The sequence below is a fragment of the Gopherus flavomarginatus genome, chromosome 22, assembly GCF_025201925.1.
Source record: "Gopherus flavomarginatus isolate rGopFla2 chromosome 22, rGopFla2.mat.asm, whole genome shotgun sequence".
Taxonomy (NCBI): Eukaryota; Metazoa; Chordata; order Testudines; family Testudinidae; genus Gopherus; species Gopherus flavomarginatus.
The window spans coordinates 5420244-5444881 of NC_066638.1; the positions used below are offsets into that span (position 1 = coordinate 5420244).

Below are 24638 nucleotides of genomic sequence, written 5' to 3' on the forward strand. Positions count from 1 at the left end.
GATGCTTGCAGCCGGGGTATGTTCTTGAATCCCAGTGTAAAATTAATGGGGTATGTGCTGGAGTATCTTGTGCTGGAGAAATTAGCTTCTAATGCAGGAGAACTTCTCAGTCGCTCACCACAGAAGTCACACAGCATTGAGATGTGCTTCCTCGTGGTTACCCAGGGCAAGTTGTATCCATTACTCTTGGGATTTTTTACTTGCATTGGTAGGTACAGTTGATTTCACTCCAAAACAGCGTGTGGTCCACTAATTAATCCAGAGATTTTTGCAGCTAAATTGCTTCAGCTGAGATCAGGGTTATCTTTAATTTTTTTTCTAATTCTACTGTTTTGGCTTTTTAGTTATATCTTGTGGAAACCCAGGGACTCCAAGCAATGCAAGAGTTGTGTTTAATGACGGCTTGGTTTTCTCCAGCTCCATTATATATCAGTGCCGGGAAGGCTATTATTCCACGGGAGTGCTGAGCAGGCACTGTACTGTCAACGGGACCTGGACAGGCAGCACTCCTGAGTGTACAGGTGAGCATCTGAGTGGATTCCCAGGAGACAAGGTAAATAACAAACATAAGGCGCTAGGGCTAGGTTTTCCAAGAGTGCATGTGACTCCAGTTTAAGACTTGCAGGCATCAGCATGCACATGTAAACCCATTGTGTTCAGAAGTGTAATAAAACTGTCTACTGCCAGTGGAAATAATTCTTTGTGCAAACTCTTGGAGGCCCCGAGTGCCTCATGGAATATTCCAGCTTCAGGTGGTCTTTTCAGCTAAGCTATGTGCTCTGCAGTCTTAACTCTCATGACTAGACATAAGCTGTGCTACAGAGGAGTCCTGCCCCATGGTGTGTCAGCTCCCAGAATGTGCCCTGATTTGGCCATAGCTCGGAAGCTTTTGTTGAACATATATTGTGTTCACTTAGGTCCTTAGAATGACAGATGAAAGGTGCGGATGATGCCAGGCCTTTGTTAGGAAAATGTATTCTGTCTGCAAACATCCTACAGCATCTAGGACAAACAGGGACAAGCCATGTTTAAAGGCATGTTAACGGGTTATGATTAAACTCAGGGCCCCCGTAATGTGCTAATTAACATGTTGTTTTGCATAATGCTAGGCCTTAGTGCCATTTGTTATGACTATTGTCCACTCCACTGAGCACGGGCAAAGTTTTTTGTGCACACATTTCCAAACTTTGCCCTGGTTGAGCCAGCTCCCTGGTTTACCCTGTCGCCCATATATCTGTGGCTGATAGATCACCATCATCTCTTGAAAGATAGTGGGGACTGTGAGGTTTCTAGCCGTTGCATATCCATATGCTTGAGACGTTATGAGCATCAGAAAATTTAACCATTGCATCTTCTCCTTTCCCAGTGATAAACTGTGGGGATCCTGGTGTACCAGCCAACGGCTTTAGGCTGGGAAATGACTTTAACTACAATAAAACGGTAGTGTTTCAGTGCATTCCTGGCTACATGATGGAGTCGGACAGGGCATCCTCTTTGATTTGCACAAAAGACCGAACCTGGAACGGCACCAAACCTGTCTGCAAGGGTGAGACCCCATTTACTATAGATGTCTGAGGATATTAGGTTGCAGGCCTCAAGACTCCTGTAACTAATGATATCTTAGTAAGCTTTACTGCGAAAGTGCCACATAACTACATGGGGCCAGACTCTGAAATCTGTGCTCTTATTGATGAAGCAATTATAGAAGTCGTCATTGGAACTACTGGTGAGTAGCTGGTCATCAGTGGGCGTTAAGGGTCTCTAAACCATATCAATCCCTCACTCATTCAAGAAAATTATGCTGAGTAGGTCCAAAAATAATGACCATCTAACCTATACTGTGGTTTAAAAGAAAGAAATACTCCTATATTTACCCTGCGGGGATACAGTTTACTCAAATTGCCCAGGCGCTGTATGATACATCACGTGCAGCCAAATAGTCACAAATAGGACATTCGCTGGACTGTAGTTCAGCATGGCCAGTGAAGGTAAATCTGCTGCCTTCTAGGAGAACCTGGATCTGATTCTCCATTGCCCGGCACCAGGGCAAAATGTTTCCTTTCTGAGTTAGAAGCATGCGGCTTTCCCCCTGCCCTCACACACATCCTTTGCCCTGGCGCAAATAACTGCACATGATTACTGCATGCAGCTCGCTCCCCTTAGTGGAGGGAAACTTGGCACAGTGCACATCGTCACATTTGCCCTGGTAGTGTCACCTGACAGACAGCAGGAGGTCAAGATGCACAGAACATGGAAAGCTTGCAGGAGCGCACGCAATAAATGATTTTTAAAAGTAGCACCCACTCCAGCTGCTCTGGGCAACCCAATTGTATGCATGACGTGCAGTAGGAGGGACAATTGGCCCCAGCCTAGTTAAAAGTGGGCTGCAGAATCTGTCGTCGTAAGCATCCCAATGCACAAGAGGATCCAAAAGTAGCCTCCACAGTATGGAAGCTGCCCGGTGGTTTAGAAGATATAAATAATCCATGCCTTTACCTTGTAGTGATAGACTTTGAAATTACCCAGCCGCTGCAAAATTCTTAACCTGTGCAGTTTATGGTTTCTTAAGTATGATTTATGACTTACTAATCCAGTTGCATGAATGTCTCAGGATCCAATAACTGTTGCATTACTCTCGTAAGTACTTCTTGTAGAAATGATCGACGGTATTATAGCTCTGCCATGCTAAAGTGCTGTTTAGCTGTGTATATATAGTCTTCAGAGCAACTTTCACACTGGAGGAATCTGTCCATCCTACAGTAGCTCAGATTTAAGAGTCACATAGTTTTCATGTGTTTACCATAGTTTCTTCTTTGCACATTTACTAATGATCAGAGATGTTTGATGTTTAATGGTTTTTCACTCTATCTTGAGCCACTCTCTCCACCTTGGTATTGCACAGAGCTGAGTGCTAACCACACCCAAGTCCCTTGAGTTCCTTTGACAATCCCAGCCTCAGTCTGCGATGCAACAGCTTTCAATCAACACAACAGTGTGTGATGGTAGAGCTAATGCAAATCGTTCTTAACAAACTTCAGAACCAGCCTGACTTCCTTTTGGACATGTCATGGTTTGAAAGGGAGAGTTGAAGAACTGGTGGCCCCTCTTAAAGATCAAATGTGTCCATTTAAAAATAAAAAGTATGTATATATGAAAGCCACATTTTATTTGAAATCAAACATGGACAGCAAGCACCCTCTAAAACAGAGCTTTCTCCAAACTGGGGTAGCCTCTAAGGGTCAGATTCTGATCCAATTTGCACCAGTGTAACTCTGGAGTACATTCATTGACTTCAGTGGCATTACTGGGGATTTACACCATTGTAAAAGAGATTTGAATCTCGCCCATTATGAATGGCTGAAGCACTTTGCATAAATATGCAAGTCTTCACCCCAAACTCAAATCAAACCTGAATGAAGCATTTTCTTTGCCTCCCAAAAGGTCTGGAAAGCTTTTCTACCCCCTGCTTGTATTATTTTTCAGAGCTATGGTTGCCTCTGCTTCTCTAATCAGAATGCGGAAGCACTGGGTATCTTGCAAGAGAGGCTGATTTCTTTGTCAGTGTTTTGCTGACCCAAGGGTACTGACAAAATGTGAAGCAGCATCTAGATGCTTGTCTGATCTCAGACTGCAAAGTTCTTAAGGTCCACCTGTCAGAAATGCAGGTCACTTGGGATCTTCCATAAATACTTCACTCCCCTGCAAGTCTGTGAAGTTAAACGCTTCCTTCTTTTTATTTCTTGCCACTTTGAGCTAATGTAGCAAGAGCAAGACACAATGTGGCTAGATTCTCACTTGGGAGCTGCATTGATTTACACCAACAGCTGAAAGCCATGCTCATATGCACTTTAAAGCAGAGTATTATAAAACTTTCCAGCCAGGCAAAATTCAGCCTAGTTGTTGAGTTAATCGCTAACTTGAAACTTGTCTAGGTTTTCCAAAATCTGTGAAACTTCTGGAGTAGCTGGGGTGATGTTCCCACTAAGCTGGGATCAGATTCATAATCTTAGGTGAAAGCTAGCAAAAGCCTGCTGATCTGACTGTGAGGTTTGGGATTTAGCTGACCCTAAAACGCAAAGAAAAAATCCCAGGATACACAAACACACATGCATATAACAGAAAGTGTGCACAGACCCCCTCTAGGTAAATTCCCTGTGATGCATTCAGTTCACAGAAAGTAACTTTGCTCCTATGTGGATTTGTAACTACTCTGAGAAGTTGTTAGAACTGAATATGCTTTTTGTTTGCTGCTCAGCTATCACCTGTAAATCCCCACAAGTCATCCCCAATGGGAAAGTCGTGGGCTCAGATTTCAGCTGGGGCTCAAGTGTGAGCTATGCCTGCCTGGAAGGATACCAGCTCTCGCTACCTGCCATCCTGACTTGTGAAGGGAATGGGACATGGACCGGAGAACTGCCACAGTGTTTTCGTAAGCAGACATCCATGTGTATTCGTGTGCAAAGGGGATGGAGCGCTAGCCTTAAACTCCAACCCCTCCCCTGCCCCACCACCTCCAAAGGAGTAGTCTTTCTTGATCCAATTAATGGTCCATCTAATCTAGTATCTTCTCTCGAGCATTGGCTAGTACCAGACGTTTGAGAGAAAGGTATGAAATCTCCATAATGGACTATTATGGTATAACCTGCCCATGGGAGAAGTCTCTTCCCACCCATACACAATTAGTGATTGACTTATTTCCCCAACTTCATGCATGCACCCACGGTAGCAGGAAATATTTTGAATTAAAGGCAAAACACTTTTGTGTAAAGCATAACCTTGGCTGCTGCTCTGGAAATTGCCTGGTACATAAGGGTGAGTTGCATCTTGGAAGGGGATATTAGGGATCGTGACCCAGTTGTTAATACCATCCGTAAAAGGTGTGCCTGATGAGGGATGAAACTCATGGTGGGATTTTATACATTGTTTCTCAAATAATGAGAATTAGCTATTGTCATAGATCAGGACATGGGTGGTCAGGCCTAGTGGTGAAAGCAGGACCCTGACACCAGGCACAGGAGTTCAGAGGCAAAGTCAAGAACTAAGCCGAGGATCTGAGCCGGAATCTGTAGCCAGGGATGTGCTGTAGAAGGCAGGGATCTGGAACAAGGAAGTAGGGCAGGAACATGACAGGAAGTCAGGAATCAGGAACAAGGCAGGTCTCAGGAGTCAGGCGAGAAGGCAGGGGCCCAACGATGCAACCAGCCAGGGATTCAGATAGTTACTCAGACAACTTGCTGTGCCTCCTTCTGGCTTAAATAGTGAGTCTGAGTCAATCAAAGAACTAGATGTGCCCTCCAATTGGGAGCTTTGTGGACGGTGCCTAAGGTGACCTACGTAGGGTCCACCAGCCCACACTCCGTGTTAGTACCTATGAGCTGCTGGTGGTGGCTGTGGTCTGAGGACTGTTTGGGGGCGCAGGCTTGAGACACCCCCCCAATCGCTCACAGCTGTGTCTGTTCCTCAGGGGGGAATCCTTGTCCCATCCTCACAAGACAAGGACTTCCCCCGTGGGGCATTAAATATTCATATGGGTTTGGACACCTAACTCCAGTGATTCTTGACCCCAGGTGAAATCCTGACCCCACTGAGATCAATGGGAATTTTACCACTGACTTCAGGGAGACAAAGGCCTCACCTCATCAGGACAGAGGTGGATGGCAGCATGCTGGCAAAAAGGAAGAAGTGTGGTGCTCTGAATGATAGGCCAGGAGTTTTGGGGTGCTCTCCCCATCCCTGTCACCCACTTGCTCTGCAAGTTACCCAACTGCTACATCCCTCTGTAACATGGAGACACTCATCACCATCTTAGAGGAGTGGTGTGAAGATAATTGATCAGGACCCAGCTTTCCAAGCGCTTAGCATGCAAAATGGGGGCCAGATTTTCAAAAGACATCCAACACTCACCAGGCACTCAATGGGCTGTGCACTTCTGAAAGTCTGGCTCTGATTTAAGTGCCTCCGTTGGAGCTGAGCACTTCTGAAATTCTGGCCCCTGCGGCTTGCGAAGGCCTTACATGAAAAGAGCCTCGTAGTGTTACAGCAAGCCTTGGAATGTGGTGCAAAGGCAAGGCCCTGTGGCTGCATGAAAACCTCTGTGCATGATACAATACAGATTAGTGAAACAGCTCAGAATGATAAAGCCGGATTTTAGCTTTGAGTATTTGGCAGCTGCACAATAGCCATTTTCATATTAAACAGCACAAAGACCCGACCGCGCTCCTTACACCTTTCCCCGGCTATTATATAATTAACGGGCTTTACGTCTGACACGGCGCCGCGTGGCAATTTGACCTTGTGCAATTAAAGATACAGTCAAAGTTAAACAAACACACCATTGTGCAGAAAAAAGACCAAAAAAAAAAAAAAGGATTCAAACTGTCTATTCCTCCTCCCTGCCAGGAGATGTTGGAAAGTGAAAGTTAATTAAACAGTAATTGACAAAAAGACAGAAGTGAGCAGAAAGCAGCCAGCACACCTTCTGCCACTAGTAATTTCCTGAGCCATCGCAGCGCTTGAAAGCTGAGGTTGGGAGGATTTGGCCATTAATAGAATTGTCTTTAACCCATTAACACTATTTGCCCTTACTGAGATTCGTCGCCATCCCCTGACTATCCTTTGGCTTTTCTAGCTGTGTTCTGTGGTGACCCCGGGACACCAGCTCAAGGCAGGAGAGAAGACAGAGGATTCACTTACCGTTCATCTGTTTCATTCTCCTGCCTGTCCCCACTGGTGCTGGTGGGCTCAGCTCGGAGGTTCTGTCAGTCTGATGGGACGTGGAGTGGAACCCAGCCCAGCTGCATAGGTAAGGGAGCATCCTGAATCTGACTTCTCATTCCAAAGCTTCAATTGTCCCTTCCCCCATCAATCTACTCAGTCTCGCCTACCCCCTTTCACCTACTTACTCAGCCCTGTCCCCTGTGGTTAGAGCTGGAGGAAGATAGTGGATCTTCTTCTGCAGAGAAGACCAGCACATGGCAAATTCATCTTCCTTCTGCTAACTTGTCAGACTCTCCTCCCCATTAAATCTCAGAACAGATCTGGGTGTGGGCTCACCTCACTTGCAAGTTTCCTGGCTCCAGACGCTTGCTCTACCTATTGGCCATCCCCACTAGCCATCCGTATCTCATGGCAAAGTCCCAGTCCTTGGAACCTGTGGGAGATGTTTGCTGGTGGGATCCGGGGCCACGTTTCCAGAAGTCCTCAGCATCCACAGCCAGGGCTAGATTGTCACAAGTGGTCCTGATGGAACAAAGTAAAGTGCAGCGTGTGTATCCTCTGTAACATGCTGCATTTGAATGGGACCCAAAGTGGCAGCTGCTCCCAGCAGAACAGGAGATCTCTGGAAAGGTAAAGGTGCTGTCCATAGAATACAGAACCATACGAGTTACTGTGCATAGCTGTGGAGTTGAGCTGCTGACTTGGATACAAATCTGCATATCCCTAACAAATCCCTTGTCTGTCACTTCCCAGTGGTTTCCAAGGCCCTACGAAAGCTCAGGGCCGTACATAATTATTAGTATTCAGATCATTCTCATCTGTTTCTAGCTTCAGTAGTTGACTCCGGCTCTGTGGCAATGAATTCCATGGGCTGACAACATGACGTCTATCCCTCTAACTTGTCCATCTAACTAGCCATTTCTAATGCCACCATCACCTTATTATCTGGCCACCAGGAGCAAAGAAGTTGCATTGTTCTAAATTTACCTGCCATCAATAGCATGCTTGCTCTCATATGTGGGATGGTGTGATGAGGAAGGACTAATCAGATTTCATTCTACCATTCATGATCTTTAATCTAACAAGTTAGCCAAGTATACATGTACCATTAGCTATGCATATAGCGCCGGTCACCAGAGTATCTTGGCATTTAATTACCAGAGCTGGGTTCGCCTCCAATGTTTCATCACTTCTCCACGAGTTCTTATTCAGGGCCCTGTAATATACGCTCATGATGTGGCATCCACACCTCTGGAAGAGTGTAGCATTAAAGAGTGCAATAACACAGTCGTTTATATTGCCAGTGAAATTTATTTTCCTCCTTCAAATTTGTCTCCCTAGTACAAATCACAGGAAAGGAAAAAACTTGTCTGCCTGTGAAAACCTTGATCCAGCATGTCTATTTCCAGTCCAGGCAGATGATGAAAAAGCATTATTTATTCAGTTCCCATCCGATCTCGAGGTTCATTAGATGGCCAGGCTCTCGGGTCCCCAAAATACAGCCCAGAGACCCGGATTTAATACACCTCACCTCGTGTGATCCATCAGCCTCCACCTCATCTGTGGGATGGGAATTCATTTTAGTTAGTTAGTGAGTTTAGACACTCTGATTTATCTAGGGGGCCTCCATCAGATGCCGTGGAAACCACACCGGTGACAAATGTCAAAAGCTCAGCAGAGCTGAATAAGTGAAATGAATTAGCTGGTGTGTTGCAGCCCTGACTGGCTGCACTTTGTATCCCTTGTTTACCGACTCACTACGGTTCCCAAGGACCTGCGGAGAGCTCAGGGAAGCACGTAAGGATGCTCTATGGAGAGGCTGATTAGTCAGGTCATAAGGAATCAAACTCCGGGCCTGTTAGTTACAGCATTGGTGTGCCCTTTTCCCCTTAGCCGCCATGAGGAGAGGAGTGATCTCTGTTCCTGCTGTGTGTTTGATTGTGAGGGCTTGTCTCACTGTGTGTTTCCTATGTCTGGATACATCCGATTGATTTGAGTCTCTTTTTAGCAGAGTTACAAGAGAAGGTTTGATCCTGCTCAGTGTGGTGCAGAGTGCTTCACGTAGCAGCTCAGTGTAAACAGAGGTGAAGAGCAGGATCATGGCCACAGGAGACCCCGATCCGGCATTGTGGAGATTCTGCAGGCACTCCCATTGTCTGCTGATATCTGCCTGTTCTGTGCATTTATACCAGGCCCTCACCAAGTGGTTTGAGCCCCTATTACTGCCAGTATTGCTAATGTCACAATCACAGCCCCTGTTTTTATCCTGTGCTCTTGCACGCGAGGGACTCAGCACCCAAGGAGCTTGTGACTTACTTCTGCTCAGTGCACACGGGTCTGGCTGGTGTTTAAACTTCTGTACATCTGTGCACTGCCTATTCCTGCTGAGCCCAACTCAAGGACTTGGGATCAAGGCCCGAATGCAATGCCCATGTACATTGCCCACAGCCGATTTTACACCCAGGTCACCTACTGATCCGTCCATATCAGCTGTTCTCAGCCCATCGCTGGGCAGAGTCTTATTCAGAGCTGCTCCTGTTCCAAAAAATTCTCCCATTTTCATCCCACTTCAGGAGAGGGGGCTTTTCAGCTTCACTCTGACCTGTCAATCTCATAGGTTCACAAAAGCTCACAGAGTTAGCAAGGAAATGGCACTTTGTCAGCCAGTGCTGCTTCCCCAGTGGTTCCAGCAGGAGACTGTCCATCCTCAGTATCTTTGTTTGTGTGTTGGGTTGGTTTGGTTTTTCATCTCCCAGTCAGCCTTGCTGCTGCTACCTATCAGGCAGGAATTACAGCGTCTTTGATCAGTTTGGAACTCGAGAACAAACTTGATACATTTCTGCTTACATTCAACTGCTTCAGAGCTCTTGTCTATGCACTGGGAGAAGGAAGTGATATATGCTGTGATGACAATGGCAGGTATTTCTGACTTGCACGTATCCATCTTCTGATGGATTGAGACCAAACTAGGCATAAAGAGAGATTATATATCTGAGATGCATTAACATCTCCAGTCACCATCAATCACCATGCAATAGCAGGGTTCTAAGATGAGTGTTTGGTGACAGAGGCATCCGAGCAGAATCCTGTTGGAAAACCACTCCAAACAACTTTCATAACGTTGCTTGTCGACCTCAGAGAGGCAGGGAAGATATAAAGGGAGCTAGTGCCTCTCGTAGGCCAAAACCAAAAAGTCACATCAGAGCACAACTGCATTGCATATGGGTGACCCAGTACCATAATAACTATAGCACAGATGGGACCTACATGTCAAGACCAGGACCTGTTTCACTGCAGATTATTGTAACAGAATCCAGCTATTCCAGGGCCATGCATGGAACTTGGAATTAAACCACTTTATTATTCCTGGTGTAAACCCTGCCTGGAGCATTAGAAAATGAGATTAAACAACCCTGTTGATAGAGAGAAAATGACCAATAAACTAAGAGGCTGCACGTCAGTGCGCAAAGTGACAACATCTCAGCATCGTCCGAACGGCCAGGGAAAGGGTTTTGTAATAGCTGAAATGCCCAGATGGGGGAGACATTACCAATATGCCTTTAAAAATGCTTGTATCTCCCATGCCGCCCAGACAGTGATAACGAAATAATCTGTTAGACATTCCGTGATGCCAGGTGCAGCTGGGGGAACTGTCAGTGTCTCTAAATTAAGATTGTGGGTTGGGTCCTGCTTACCCATGGGCTTAAAGACACTCCCTAGAGATGGTTGAAAAATGGGATTTTTTTGGAGGACTTTTTACCAAAAAAAAAAAAAGGGGTCCTGTTTTAAGTTACTCATTTTTTCCAGTGACTCCTGCACTTTCCTCAACTATGGCCAGGTGAATTAGAAACTCCTGCTCCAGCTTTGGTGCGTGCTATTGGAATGCGCCCAGGCCAGCCTGGGATGCCACAGTACCTGCTCTTGCATGGATCCCAGGTCTAATAATGTATTAAATTAACTGTTGTGAATGATGTGTAGAACTGTAAAAGGGAGGGAAGTGTACACCACTGGTGGATTTTTGGCTTATTTATTTTTCCCTGAGGGATTCAATGCTTCCCTGTTACACTGTGTTAGACCCATCGCAGGCTGAGACAGAAATAGCTGTTTAATTCTCTCTGATGGTACATATTACTTCTGTTGCAAAATACATAAATCCCACGTGAAAAGGAAAGTGAAATAGCTGTAGAGCGAGCGCGGTGGATGCATAGCTCTGAAATGGATTTCACTAACATCCTCAGTGTCTGAGTCCTTTTAATATGGCTGTGTTTGTTTTTTTTCTATTTAAGATCCAACTCTCACTACATGTGCTGACCCTGGTGTGCCTCTCTTTGGAATGCAGAACAACTCTCAGGGTTATCAGGTAATGTAATTACCATCATATCTCCATGTCTCTTTAGCCATTGCACAAGTGCAAGTTGTGTAGACTGTGCAACCTGTACTGTTGTCGGTTAGCACTGACTTGTTCAGAAAGTCCCTGGGACCTCAACTGGACTTCATGCATATGGGCAATGTGTGCAATGATTCTACAGCGAGCCTTCAGTGTGTTTAAGTATTAGATTTATGCTGTTAATTACGCTGCTAACTAAGATTTATTATTAGTGGAATTAGTATTAGCATTGCATGCCCTGTTTCCATTACTTTTAAATCCAAATCATTTAAGTGGCTTTGCTTATCTCAGGCTTGTTGAGGGAAGAAATCAATGTAATGTCATGGAGAGATCCCCTCCATGTTCCACCTGTGGATTCTCATCCAGTGTTTTACACAAGACACCTTACATGCTAGGGTGGGACATGAGGAGGGATTATCCTCCGAAAGTGGATTTTTTTTAGTAAAGCTGCTAATTTGTTACCTTGATCCAGCAGTTTAGTGTGTTAATTCTAGGTCCTCATTAATATGGAGACGCCGCAAGTGATTTTGGGTTTTTTTGGTAAATGGTGTTGGCAAGAGATCTGAGCAGCGCTGCTACCTATGCTGTGAATGAGACTGTGCTCTTGGGCTGTGTTAAGGAGAGCCAGTCATCATCGGCCAGGCAGAAATTCACAAGAGCCTGCACATGGTGAAACATCACAAAATCAGAATGTTTGTTGATAGGCTGATGAGGAGGCGGTACTGTGTGGGAGAAAGGGCAGGGGAAAATCTTATGTTACTTCTGCCCTTGTGGGAGGTGGATAAGATGATCAAATGTACCAAATTTCCAGCTGGCTTTGAATGTTTAACCTGCAAAAAAGATTGGTAAGCACCCACACATGCAAATGCTAGGAAGTTGTGATAATTGGAGTCAGAAAGGTATGTACATCTCAGTCAGTCATTTCCTTCTAATCCCTATGATCATGGGTGAAGTCCTAGCAAAATGCACATTTGACTTAAGAGGGAGCTAGAATTACACCCCACTATGTATCTTGAACTTCCATGGAAAAATCTGAAATAATGTTTGATAGTTCGTTAGTTGTGGGGTTTTTTAATGATCAAAATGTTTAAGCAACAAAAACCCACCAACAGCAAAAACCAAACTAAAAAGGAGCAGAGTTTATATAGAATTTAGAAGTGCAAAGTGCTTTCACAATTTTTTTTATTTTTAATCTATTCTATCTTTAAAAGGAAACATTTGCTTGCAAAGATGGAAACCCAAAAGAAATAGCATCGTGCTAGCAGCCTATGAAAACAGGACCTGAAACTGACTAGTCTGGCCCTGCAGTCCCAGTAGAACAAAGTGTAAAAAATAAATAATAGTGGTGAAAAGTAAATTAGATTTTTAGAATCCTTTTCAGTGTCCATAAGCCAAGGTGGCATCGATAATGTAAGTAAGGGATGTTTCCTATTGTCATTATTTATTTTGAATGTCCCTTTAAACATTTATCATAAGGAAAATAAACATTGTTCCTTAAGGCAAGGACCATATATCTTGTGTGTATGCACTTCACTTAGCATAATGGGGCCCTCATCTTGAGCAGGGCCTCTGAGTGCTACTATAATAAATAACAGCAGAGTAGGTGAAATGTAGACTAAACTTTTTAATGAAATTCAATTCCTGGATTTTTTTATGGACACAATTTTGATGAGTATTGTAATCAACATTTTGAAAAATTTCGATCAGTTGTAAATCACTTGTGATGCTGCCAATTTGGGGGTAATTATATGACAAAAAAGCCACACTCGCCTCTCTGAATGGAGCAGCCCTGTGCCCACTTGATGCAGAGTTTTTTCCAAGAGCTCTGAACGCTCTGGGATTGGCGTAGAACAGTGTGTGTCAACTGGTCGATTACACTGGACAATCTAGCTCTTTATCTTTATCTTTTGTTGTGATAGGTGGGAAGCATCATGTTCTTCAGGTGTCAGAAAGGATACCTGCTGCAAGGCTCGACCACTAGAACATGCCTTCCCAACCTGACATGGAGTGGAGTACAGCCCGACTGTGTTCGTAAGTGTCATCGGGAAGCTTTGTCTGTGCAACAAACTCCTTTGGCCATGTGGTTTACACCGCGAAACTTTGGCCATTCTGCGTTAGAGGGCAGGGGCCACTGAAATATCATATGTTCTGACTCTCTGTTGCAAATCGCAGACCACTTCTCTGGTGACATGGATACAGCTGATGAGAACAGCCAGCTTTGTTTTCTGGTGATTTTTTTTTTCCTTCAGCGAAAGAGTTTGATCTTGTGCTGAGATGAGGCTTGGTGTGTTTCATGCTTTTGCAACTGCATTTAATGGCCAAGACAGAGAATTTCAGGCTGGAGGGACCAAGTAATATTCTTCAGAGAGAAGACCACATCAGTGGGATGATGTTTCTGTAGATCTGGATTAAATTGTAATTATCTCATTCAGTTCTCCACCATCTTTTCCCCGTTATACAGGGAGGAATTTAGTTCAACGTATTGAGCTCTAATTTGGTATCATGGCATCTAGCGTCTCATCAGAAATATTAGAATTCTTCTCCCTTCCCCTTCTGGGGTGACTTATTACCATGATCTTATCCAGTTAATGTAATTCTGTAAGTACAGGTACTACATACATTTAATTTAATAATTCTGTATTGGCCCAATGTCAACTGAAAAGCTACACAATCTGCAAGAAATAAACCTGCTGAGGGGTATGTCTTGACTGCAAAAAAAAAAAAAAAAAGATGTGTTCTTAACTCAGGTTAAAGCGGCACTGAAGTCCCAGCAGCTCATCTTGGAATTCAGGTTAGCAGCTTGAGTTCAAGCCTACTGGGGAGTCTGGAGTTGAACTCAAGCTGCTAACCCCAGTCAAAAGCCAAGTTGCTGAGTCTTCACTGCTGTTTTAACCTGGTTAGCTCACGCAGTTTTAGAACGCAGCTTTTACTTGCCGTGAAGACATATGCTTCATGGGGTGCTGGCGGGCAGTGCCACATATGGTTGGGGACACATGACTTTAATGCAGGTGTCTCTTTATCTGCACTCTGAAGGTGTTGAGATGCCCCCACTGAAGGTTATAATGTAAGCATGGGCCCTTCACTAAGAATGGAAGCCATCGGGGTTACATGAAAGCAGGTCCTTCGACGGGGTAGGGATTGGCAATTTGTGGTATGGAGAACCTTATTACTCTTCCTTTGAGCTGCGGATGGGGGTGGGGCATCTCCTACTAAATGTGGATTGGGATTTTGTGCCATTCTGTTCTACTCAGATCATTATGCTACTTTCCCTACCGTAGTGTGTGAACACCTTCAAACACCTGGCCTCACACTGAATTTAATTTCAGACTATGGGATTTACTCAAAGCCATAAATTCCTTTGAGCCTGATCCTGCCGCCATGGACGTCCATGGGAAAAATTCCCAACAGGTGCTGGATTGGGCCCTTTAAGGAACAGGAAAACGTTGTTCATAGCCCAGTTCCCTTTAATTCCAAGGTTTTGTTCTCTCACTCCCTTGCTCCTAGAATACTCTTGACTGTGTTCTTGGCCTTCTTTAGCAGGTTATTTCAGATGTTTGTTGTTGTTAGAGCAAGGTGTGCCTACCTGACGTAGCTTAATTCCCCATCAGCCGTTAAAATTCCTAACATGCAGAATCGGAGGAGAAAGGTGCAATTGTGTGCTGCTGAGTGGCTGCCTCACCCTGGCAGAGAGCAGTGTTTCTCCTTAGCTTACAAACTCACCTCCCTTGCTGCTGGACTGGAAAACACTGAGTCTGAAGAAGCAGCTATGGGTGTGGGTGGCAGTTAGTTACTGCTCTTAAGAGAGTTGAAGCAAAAATGTTTCTGTTGCTTGCTTATAACAGGGGGAAATACTGAGTTGCCATCTATCAGTTCTTCTTGAAGCCTCCTCTGTCAGTGCAATCTACAGGAGTAGAATTAGGTGCAGTTACTCTAATTTGCTGAGAGCTGAATTAACATCTACTGATTAGCATAGGGCATGTGTGACTTTGAGCTAGTCATTTCTCTGTCTTTCTTTCCGCATCTGGAAAATGTAGATTATAATAACAATAATAGTCACTGCACGGGGGCTGTTGAGGCTTCATTCATGTTTATAAAGTGCTTTGAGATCCATGGAAAGGGAGAAATCAAAAGGAGGTTTGGGGAAAGCTTCCTACCAATTTGATAATTAGGTGTGTTCAGTAACCCCCCCAGGAAATTGGTGGTATGATTAACAACAAGATTGCATTGAGCAGTAAATCACATAGATGACATAGATTTCTAATATCAAAGGGCCAAACCCTGAAAGATTCTGAGTAACTATGGGAACACAGGTATTCAGCACCTCTGAAGATTTGACCCTGTGATTCTGCAGACAGGTAGGTAGGAATTATTAGTTAGAAGGCCGGCCAATAGAGATCCTTGGATCAGAGGAGAAGTAAGGCGAGAATCCATCACTCAGCCACTGTGTAGAACCACTGATACGATCACAGCCTTAGCAGGGTTCCGCGTTCTTCTGCAGAAGTTGCTCAAGATTAAAGCAGGGTTTGCCTTCAGGCCATTTTCTATCTGCATGTGAACATGGTGACACGATGCTGGGACTACGGCCAGAGGACACATGGGGGACGTTAGATTATTTTCTCTCTTGGTTTTTTTTCAAGCATAGTTAGGTTCCAATAGGGGACTGTGTAAAAATGGCCCCTTCTTGCCCCATGTATTTGCTCGTGTGCCTGCTGACTTCAAGGTGCAAGGTCTTGCAGAGCAGTGGGAGCATGAGCTGAATTCTATTCTGCCTCTTTCATCGGCAAGAGTCTCTTCAGCACAGTTCCGATTTGGGGATCTTTGTCACTGAGAAGGACATAAGAGGGGTGGAACGAGCAGGGCTCAGCTCTTAAATTCTTGCTGGAATTGGAGGTGCTGCTAACTGGGAAGCTTGTTGGTTGACTCATAAATTGATCACGTAGAATCAGAGAGTGAACTTGAAACCCGGCAGTGTGGCTTTTTCTGCCCATAGATGTGCACTTCTGAGCATTCCCAGAGGAATCCTGCTGTTTGTTGATGCCGTTTGCAGAAGTGTTCAGGAGCGCACAGGCCCTGATTCAGGGCACCTGCTGGAAGTGGTGCTCTGCGTTCAAAGAAATGGGCGGCCAACTATTGAGGCAGGTGTCTTTGGCCTGTTGAATTCCCTGTATCTGTGAAATGCCCAACCCTGTCGTCTTCACGGAAGGGCTTCAGAGAGTTTTAAGCAAGACAAAACTCCCTTGGGTTAAATCCTGACCGCACTGAAGTCAATGACAAAGCTCCCACTGGAGTCAGGGTTTTACCCCTTGTGGCGATATCCAGGCAGGTCTTCTCATCTCCACCCTTTCTGTTTTTCCAGCTCACCACTGCAAACAGCCAGAGACCCCGTCCCATGCTAATGTGGGTGCCCTAGATTTGCCCTCCTTGGGCTACACCTTGATCTACTCGTGCCAGAGTGGGTACTATCTCACGGGAGGATCCGAACATAGAACCTGCAAAGCGGATGGCAGCTGGACAGGGAAAACACCCATTTGCCTTGGTAAGAGCCCTGAGCCAGCAGGGAGGGAAAGGACCGATTGGCTTGGGTTGTGTCTTGAAGCCCATCCCATTGCTACAGCGATGAGGAGTTGTGATCCAAGGGGAATTTGCTGTCTCACAACATCCAGGATACCTCTGAGAGAAGCTGGCAATGGTCTTGTTGTTTCGTGACTGCAGGTCTTATATAAACATATAAAGCCTTATCCAACTTGCGATGATGTCAAGGAAAACACTGCCATAGGCTTCAACGCCAGGTGAATCAGGCTCATAGACACCAGGGCTAGCAGCGGAAGGAGATTCTGTTTTACCTGCAATGACATTTGGCTCTGAAAAAACCCTAGTTAAAGTCCCTCACAGAGAGGCAGATGGATAGAAGGGGAATTCCAGCTCCCAGGGCTATTCCAGCTACCAACGGGCTGTTTGGGGTGCCAGTTACTGGGGGTGAGCATTCACACTGTGGGCATGAGAAATGTTAGCTCGATGTTTATCTCCTCTTGCTGCTCCTTTCTGAGCTGTCACAAATATCTGAGCGCTGGGAAACGAGTGTGAAGCGACTCCCACACATCCATCATGCGTTGCCACAAGGGAAGTGATTAAACCATACTTCAGCGTCCCGTAATATTAATTTGCTGCTGTTTTGCCCATTCTTTTCAGCTGATATACGACCCAGCGGAAGACCGGTTGGCACTGCCAGGGATCCACCCCTTGCTAAAGTGTCAGGTACTATGGCATGGTTATTTATTCTGTCAGAAGCATTGCTATTTAGTCTTAACGCAAAAATGTGGAAATAGAAGGTGGCAAGGAGCAATCTACAGCTCCCCTGCCTTTTCCTGTTATCAAATCGTTCGGAAGGCTAACAAATAGCTTTTAGATTGTTCCCTGCAGTCCTTTAAACCATAGGGCCAGTGGAAACACTCAGAGTCCCCTAGCCACTGGGTTCCGTGGTAGCGCCACACTTAGACATCTGTGAGAATCACAGCACAAGGGAGTTAGGCATCTATCTCCTATTGAATTTCTCTTTGGCTCCTTTGAAAATCTCAGTCGTGTGTGTCTCTTCGGACTAGAGCTGGTCAGAATTTTTGATTCAGAAACTTTTTTTTATGAAAAATTGTTTTTTCATAAAGAAAGCTTCCCTGAAAAGCTGTGTTGTTTGGGGTGGGGTTATTTTTTATTTTCCAGTGTTTTGTCAAAACTGGACATTTCAAAAGGTCAGAGTTTGTTTTTTATCCCCGTCTATCTCCTCCTTTTTTCCTTTATTCCTTTCTGCCACCGAATACAATAGAATGAACCAGGGCTGGAGATTTTCTCATTTTGTTTTTCTTTATTTTCCTTTTGCCACTTTTCAAAACTTCAACACTGGACAAGTTGCAGACAGAGGGGCAAAAGGACAAATTAAACTCTTATCAGTTTTCAAAAATTGGAGAAATTGCAGGGGCCTCAGTCATTCATCTCTCCTGTTTACTCTCTCTGGCACACAAGTTAGGCTCCCAAAGAATGAAATGTTTTAGTCTAATGGAAATCTTTTGTGTTAGTATAGGGGTATCTGAGTGAAATTGAACGGCCTTGTGTACAGGAGATGAGGCTAAATGATTAAATGATCCCTTCTGGCCTTAAACTCTATGAAAAGTTTTGAAAAATAATATGGATCAGAGTGGCACCAAAAAAAAAGGCCAAGGGGAGGAAGAGGAGGGGGAGATTCTAAATTTTTCAAAAAACAAATTGCTATAATTTTTTAAAAACATGTCACTTTTTTTTTCAATTTTTTACATGAGACCTTTGGGGGAGAACTTTAAAAATCAGATATACTTTTTTAGAGGAAGGATGGTTTTGTGATTAAGGCCCTGGCATAACACTCCGGACTCCTGGGTTCAATTCCCACCTCTGCCGCAGGCTGTGTGACTTGGACCAAAGTCACTTAAACTGCTCATTGCCTCTGTTCCCAATCTGTAAAATGGGCGTAAAAACATTTCCTTTCTCCTGCCTTTTGTCTGTCTTTAAATTGTAATATCTTTGGCTAATACACTATGGCCCAGATTTTTAAAGGTACTTCAGCATTTCTCTGCTCAGCACTGCAACAGTTAACTAATTTAGGAGTCTCAATCTCGTTTTCAAAAGAAATTTAGCATTTAGGAGCCAAAATCCCTTTAACAGTCAATGGGCCTTAGGAAAATGAAAGTTAGGCTCATAAATCACTTAGGCTTTGTAATCCTGAGCACAGCATTGCGTAAGTACCTTTAAAAATCTGTCTGTCTCCTACTATGTGCATATACAGCCCCTCGTATGATGAGTCCTCAAACACAGCCAGGGTCCCTGTGCACTACTGTAATGCAAATATTATTAATACTTTTGACATTTTGTGCTGCTTGTTTTCTGTTTACCCTTTCCCCACTTGAACAAGGAAACCAGACTGATCAGTTTCCCTTTAGTTTCTAGTCTGTTATGTTTTGTGTTTCTCATGTGTTTAGGGAAATCTTTGTGCATCCAAGTTTCCAAACATGACAAACAATTTTCTATTCGTATTAGAATTTTTTAATATACATTTTTATCCCAGCTGAAATTGCACCTTTAAATAAATTCATTCCTATGGATCTACCTGTTTCTTTGTCGTCTTTTCCTCCCAAGGGATGTTCACAATATTATCAATCATACAGCAATATGGTAGAATATACCTTAGCTCTGCTCAAAACTCCCTCTTTTCTCCCCACCCCTCTTTCTTACTGTTTCCAGTTCCCGCTGATGTGTTTGCAAAGAATTCTCTGTGGAAAGGCTCTTACGAATACATGGGAAAGAAGCAGCCCGCGATGCTCTCTGTCACGAGCTTTGATCCCACTACCAGTAAAGTCAATGCTACTTTGATAGACCACAGTGGCGTGGAATTGCTGGTGTCAGGTAAGGGGGCCTAGCACAGCAGCTTCTATGGATCCACGCTCACCGTGGCAGGTGCAGTCAGTCTCTCGCACTGAAACGGTGGCCTTTGGAGTCACAGACTGAAGCAGTGTTGTTCTGTTTTTGTGAATGATATTGATTGCCTGCTGGATCTTCGACAGAACCGCTGAGCTTTGAAAGCTCCACTCTTTGATAGCATTAGAGATTGAAACCAAGGAGTTCCTGCACCTGGAGTTAAAGATACAGACTTTTGCTCTGATTCCAGCTGAAAGCCAGGGCTGAGCTCATGCTTGGTTCTGCAGTGACAGATTCATAATTAGTTCATATAAATGAGGTAAAAAGGCATAAACACCTCCTGCCTCATTATCCTCCGTTCCGTGCTTCTTATAATGAACTGGTTATAAAGCTTTAACCCTGACAGGCTAGGTTCTTCCCATCCACCAGATGGTTTGTTATCCTGGGGAGGTCTGTGGGGTGGTGGTTTGTTTTGGTTTTATCGCTTTGTGGCAACACTTTTATATGGTGCAGGAGTTGTTTCTTGCTTTGGGAAGAAGCAGTTATTGTGCCATCATCTCTGGCTCAGGTAGAAAATTCTCAGAAGCTACTTTTATAAATTGTCATCTCAGACTATTTGTTCCACTGGCTGAGCCCCCGCACCTCCATGTCGAAATAAGGCACCTGCCAAGTTTGCTAGACCAAGAATGGCTGATTGGTAAAACCCCTGTGTTATTTTCCAGGCATTTACAAGAGAGAAGACATGCACCTACTTCTCCAGGTTTATCAGATAACAGGACCGGTGGAGATCTTTGTTAACAAGTTCAAGAATGATAAATGGGCTTTAGATGGGCATGTAAGTATATCGGCACATGTGCAAATGTGTACTGTAAGTACACAACTCTCTTGCGTGGCAGTGTGTGTTAGTGTAATAGCCCCTTCATGGGTTATCAGCAAAGTCTGACCTTGAGAACCACAGCACAGACCTCTGCCACCTGCGCTGAAAGAGTAACTCATTTAGCTGATAGCAGTAGTAGGTTGTTATCCTCTGCTGTTAAAGGAGGATGCAATGCTCTCTGCCAGTGCATTAGACTAACATTGCACAAGCAGCCCTTCTGCTATCACTTATGGCCATATGGATTTTCATTGCCCAGTGTTGTTAAATCTGCACGTTCTCCAGATAACGCAAAAGAAGAAGCCAGGAAGGTTAGTTCCAACTCAGCATTATGTCTCAGTTTAACATCCAAAAGAGCTAATCTTTCCCTGAGGACTTGGCTTCCCACACCAGCTTTTGTCTCTGGTAACTTCACATGTGCCTCAGAGGCCTCCTGGAGCTTAGGAGGAGACTTCATCTGATTGACCGCATGACCAGATGCAGCCTTAGCTCTGGTTATCTCTGTTATCTGCAATACATGCAGCAGTTATTACAAACAAGATTTCCCCCCTCAGGAACAAGTTGTTGGGTTGTTTGGTTTTTTTTTTTTTTTAAAAAAAAGCTTTCAGCTTTCTGTGCAGTTGAATTAAATTAATGCTATGCATAAACTTGGAAGAGATTGCAAAGACGAAGCAAGTTCTGCTCGTAAACAGGTGGCTAATGTGAAGTCTCTGGTAAACTCCAGCTGCTGCGCTTCTCAAGCTTCTGTTGGGAGCCAAGTACTAAACTTCATGTGCTGCGGCAAACGATGAATTACAAAAGTTTGGATACTTTGTTGGTCTTGTTTTATGGCACAAATTTTTCCTCCGTCAGACTCAACAGTTGATTGTTTAGTGCCACTCTGTGCCTTCCAACTAGAATCTCCTATCAAGCACTTTGCAAGACTTCCGGACACCCAGTGGGGCATCCATCTTGCCGGATGCCAGTATTCTATGCAATTAGAGAGTAGAGTTGGAAGCAAGACTACCTGAGAAAATCAGTGGTGGGCTTCCATTCTCTCAATAGCTACCGTAGTAAATTCGCTCATTTTACATGTTTTGAGCAGCCATTGCTACAGACACCATCTGGCATCCAAGAATCACGCTGGGTCCATTCTGCATCTCCTCTCCTCACCTCTAATAAATGTTCCGCAGTCTGAAACTTTAGCTGGCCATTCTTTTGATGCTAACCAAAGCAGACTAGACTCCGCTCATTCACCCAAAGCTGGGTTGGTTCTGCAAGACCAAAAGGAACAAACTATTGGTTTTGTCAATGAAGTCAGCTGCTGAAGATGCTAAGATTAGAGTTCACCCCTGTGTCAAGGGCCAGCATGAGATCTTTACAGCACTTGAAGTTCAAAATAAGTCTTCAGCTGAAATTACATCTATGCTCCCCATGTGGCACTGGGGTGAATTTCACCCTCTGAAACAATATACCTTGAACAGAAGAGTGTCATTTGTGTGTGGCCATACTTTTAATATTAACCAAGCACATCATTAATATTAATATCAGATATTTAGCTAAGTTGATCTTTGTGTGAGTAAATGTATCCATGCTTCTGCTGCCCACTGTGTTTTGAACAGATTTACGGCCAAACCACCAGGTTTGTGTTACATCTGCAGTAAGATGCGATGAATTTTTGAGATTCCATTGTAAATATGATTTATTTGGGCTTTTACAATTACAGGTCTCATCTGAGTCGTCAAGCGGCACTTTTGTATACCAGGGCTTTGTAGGCGGCAAAGGGTTTGGGCAGTTTGGCCTTCAGAGACTCGGTAAGTTTTGTTTTATCATTATTTCAGTGTTTAAGATGGATTTCGGCACTGGGGAAAGTTTGAAAACATGAAGCGTTTTACCATTCCTGCATTTTGGTTTCCAAATATACCGGGCCTTATCTACACACTGTGTAAATTGGCTTAATCTGACTGATGCTAGTGGATCTGCACTTATTTTATACCAGCTGAGGATCTGGCCCAATATTTCTCGCTGCTTTGGCTGTTTGATCTGTCCATCTTTTAAACACTCGTGCCTCCTTTCTTACTCTCAACCGCCGCCTCCTGAAGCAAGGACTGACCTCTGCACTGGTGATTCCGTGCAAAGGCTGTCTAGCCTTTGCAACAACAACAACCAAAAAGGGATGTTCTTAGCTCAGGTTAGCTTAGTCAGGTTAAAATAGCAGTGAAGACATGGAAACTCGGCTTTTAAGGCAGGTTAGCAGCTTGAGTTGAAACCCAGGCTCCCCTACAGGCTGTCACTTGTGCTGCTAACCTGAGTTAAAAGTTGAGTTGCCATGTTTTCACTGCTGTTGTAACCTGAGTTACACCCAGGTTAAGAACACACCATTTTCCAGTGTAGACATCTCCTTCCAGCCACACTGTAAGACTGTAGCTTTCTCTATGGCAGGGGGATTGGCAGAGTCAATGAGAGCAAAACATGCCTCTTTAAGGACAGCAGAAAGATAAATATTGGTAATGAAGCCAAAGGAAAAGACAACCCATGTGGTCTAGTTGCTAGAGTAAGACTGTGGAGCCAGGATTCCTGTGGGTGAAAACTTGGCTGTATTGGAAGCAATAGCTAAACTCCCCACTGCCAGCCAGAAATCATGCTACACACTGGACTTGCAGCCAGCAGACCTGAGGCATGGCTCTGTCACTGTCCAGTGTCAAGCCACTCCACCTGTCTGTGCCTCAGTTCCCCCATCTGTCTAAAGGGGGTGAAACTACTTTCCTGCCTCGTGGGGGTGTTCTGAGGACACGTTCATGACTATTTCTGACATGTTCGTGTCCTGTAGTGGTGGGGGCCTTTGGAGTACCTGGGTACAGCAGGCAGAACTGGAGTCTCTTCAGAACGCTACCTGCTAGAGAACCGACTCTTAGGGTTTCCACCAGCTGTTGCTTGCTAATATTTGAGATGCGATTAGCCTGCTGTTACTGCAGCTCTGAGCATGATAACCTAAGCAGCCGCCCCAATGCTCCTCTTCCACCCGTCTGCAATCACCCAATTGCTAGCAGGCCAGCATTAACCCTACCCTGAGAACCCTACCTTTAGGCACTGACACTTGAGCATTCTGGTGTTAGTATTTTTACTTTACTTAGATCTTTGCTGGGGTTTTTTTTTTACTGTGAAGTCAATGTTGAAATCTCAAACTAGGTGACATTATGCATTATACTATAGCTGCAGTCCAACCTGCATATGAATCCAAACCTTTAAATGACCTTGATGCTGAAGCATGGAATGAACTTCTAGCAGAACTGGAGCAAACCCCAATTCCCAGCAGCTGGGGTTTAAACGTATTTATTTTCGTTGTGTTTCAGACATCAGCCTGATTGAAAACGATCCAGAATCAATAGGACATCATTTTGCATCAAACAGCAGTTCTGTGGCAGCTGCCATTCTTGTGCCTTTCATAGCCCTGATTATTGCAGGGTTTGTGCTCTATCTCTACAAACACAGGTAGGTTTCAGGAGCGAAGTGATTAAAAAAACCTGATTCATTGCTGTGCCGTGAGGGGAAATGCCTGGAGAAAATGGGATCGAAAAGAGCTAAGTGCTGAGGGGAATATTAATATTTGCAAGCTTAGCTTAAGAGAGCTCCTGATAGTTCTGCTTTCTGATGTGGTTGGTAAGGTGAGGAAATACTGTAGCAGCATATTTGCAAAGGACTGGGTAATTTAACAACTGGTAAGAAGATTTGTAGCAATGCCAGGTTAGATAAGGCAAGCGCATCTCATGCTTCAGTTTAAGACTAATCCTGCAGGCATTGCAAAGAAATTTTTTCTCAGGATTTGATGCTTTAGAGTGAGAGCTGTTGCTTTGGTTTGAAACTTCATGTACGTTGGTCACTGTAGGAGGTAGGATACAGGAATTGCCCGCCCCATGGTCTGGTCATGGTGGCCAATCTATGTTGACGATGCCTTTGGGAATCTGGGCATTGCAGTAAGATTGTCAAAAGTACCTTAGGGGTTGAGAAGCACAAGTCTCTGAGAATGCTGGTGAAATTTGTGCTGCTAACCGTCTTGGGTGCTTTTGAATGTCTCCCCCTCGGTCCATGTGCTAGTGACCTGAGCATCATTGGTAGCTGGCTTACACAAATGACAGATATTTACATCTTGGCAATGCTAGTGCTGCTCACCACTCAGGGACGAGTCTTGTTCAGATGCACTTGCAGCTTACTCCTTTGAACCGAGACACAACAATGGAAAATTGT

At 44.4% G+C, this 24638-nt stretch overlaps 1 protein-coding gene across 4 annotated transcripts in view; it reads left to right on the forward strand.

Annotated features, from left to right (window-relative positions):
* CSMD2 (CUB and Sushi multiple domains 2) overlaps nt 1–24638 on the forward strand; it is a 560963-nt gene that overhangs the window by 530198 nt on the left and 6127 nt on the right. For 3 of the 4 annotated variants that reach the window (XM_050932578.1, XM_050932579.1, XM_050932581.1), the window contains 12 exons: nt 345–521; nt 1367–1546; nt 4256–4429; nt 6629–6802; nt 11004–11077; nt 13024–13135; nt 16461–16640; nt 17294–17359; nt 19367–19528; nt 20263–20375; nt 22120–22207; nt 23747–23885. In XM_050932578.1, the coding sequence (XP_050788535.1) occupies nt 345–521; nt 1367–1546; nt 4256–4429; nt 6629–6802; nt 11004–11077; nt 13024–13135; nt 16461–16640; nt 17294–17359; nt 19367–19528; nt 20263–20375; nt 22120–22207; nt 23747–23885 (1639 nt within the window). Of the gene's footprint in view, nt 1–344; nt 522–1366; nt 1547–4255; nt 4430–6628; nt 6803–11003; nt 11078–13023; nt 13136–16460; nt 16641–17293; nt 17360–19366; nt 19529–20262; nt 20376–22119; nt 22208–23746; nt 23886–24638 lie in introns of those variants that run through there. The other variant, XR_007770925.1, reaches the window with a different exon arrangement.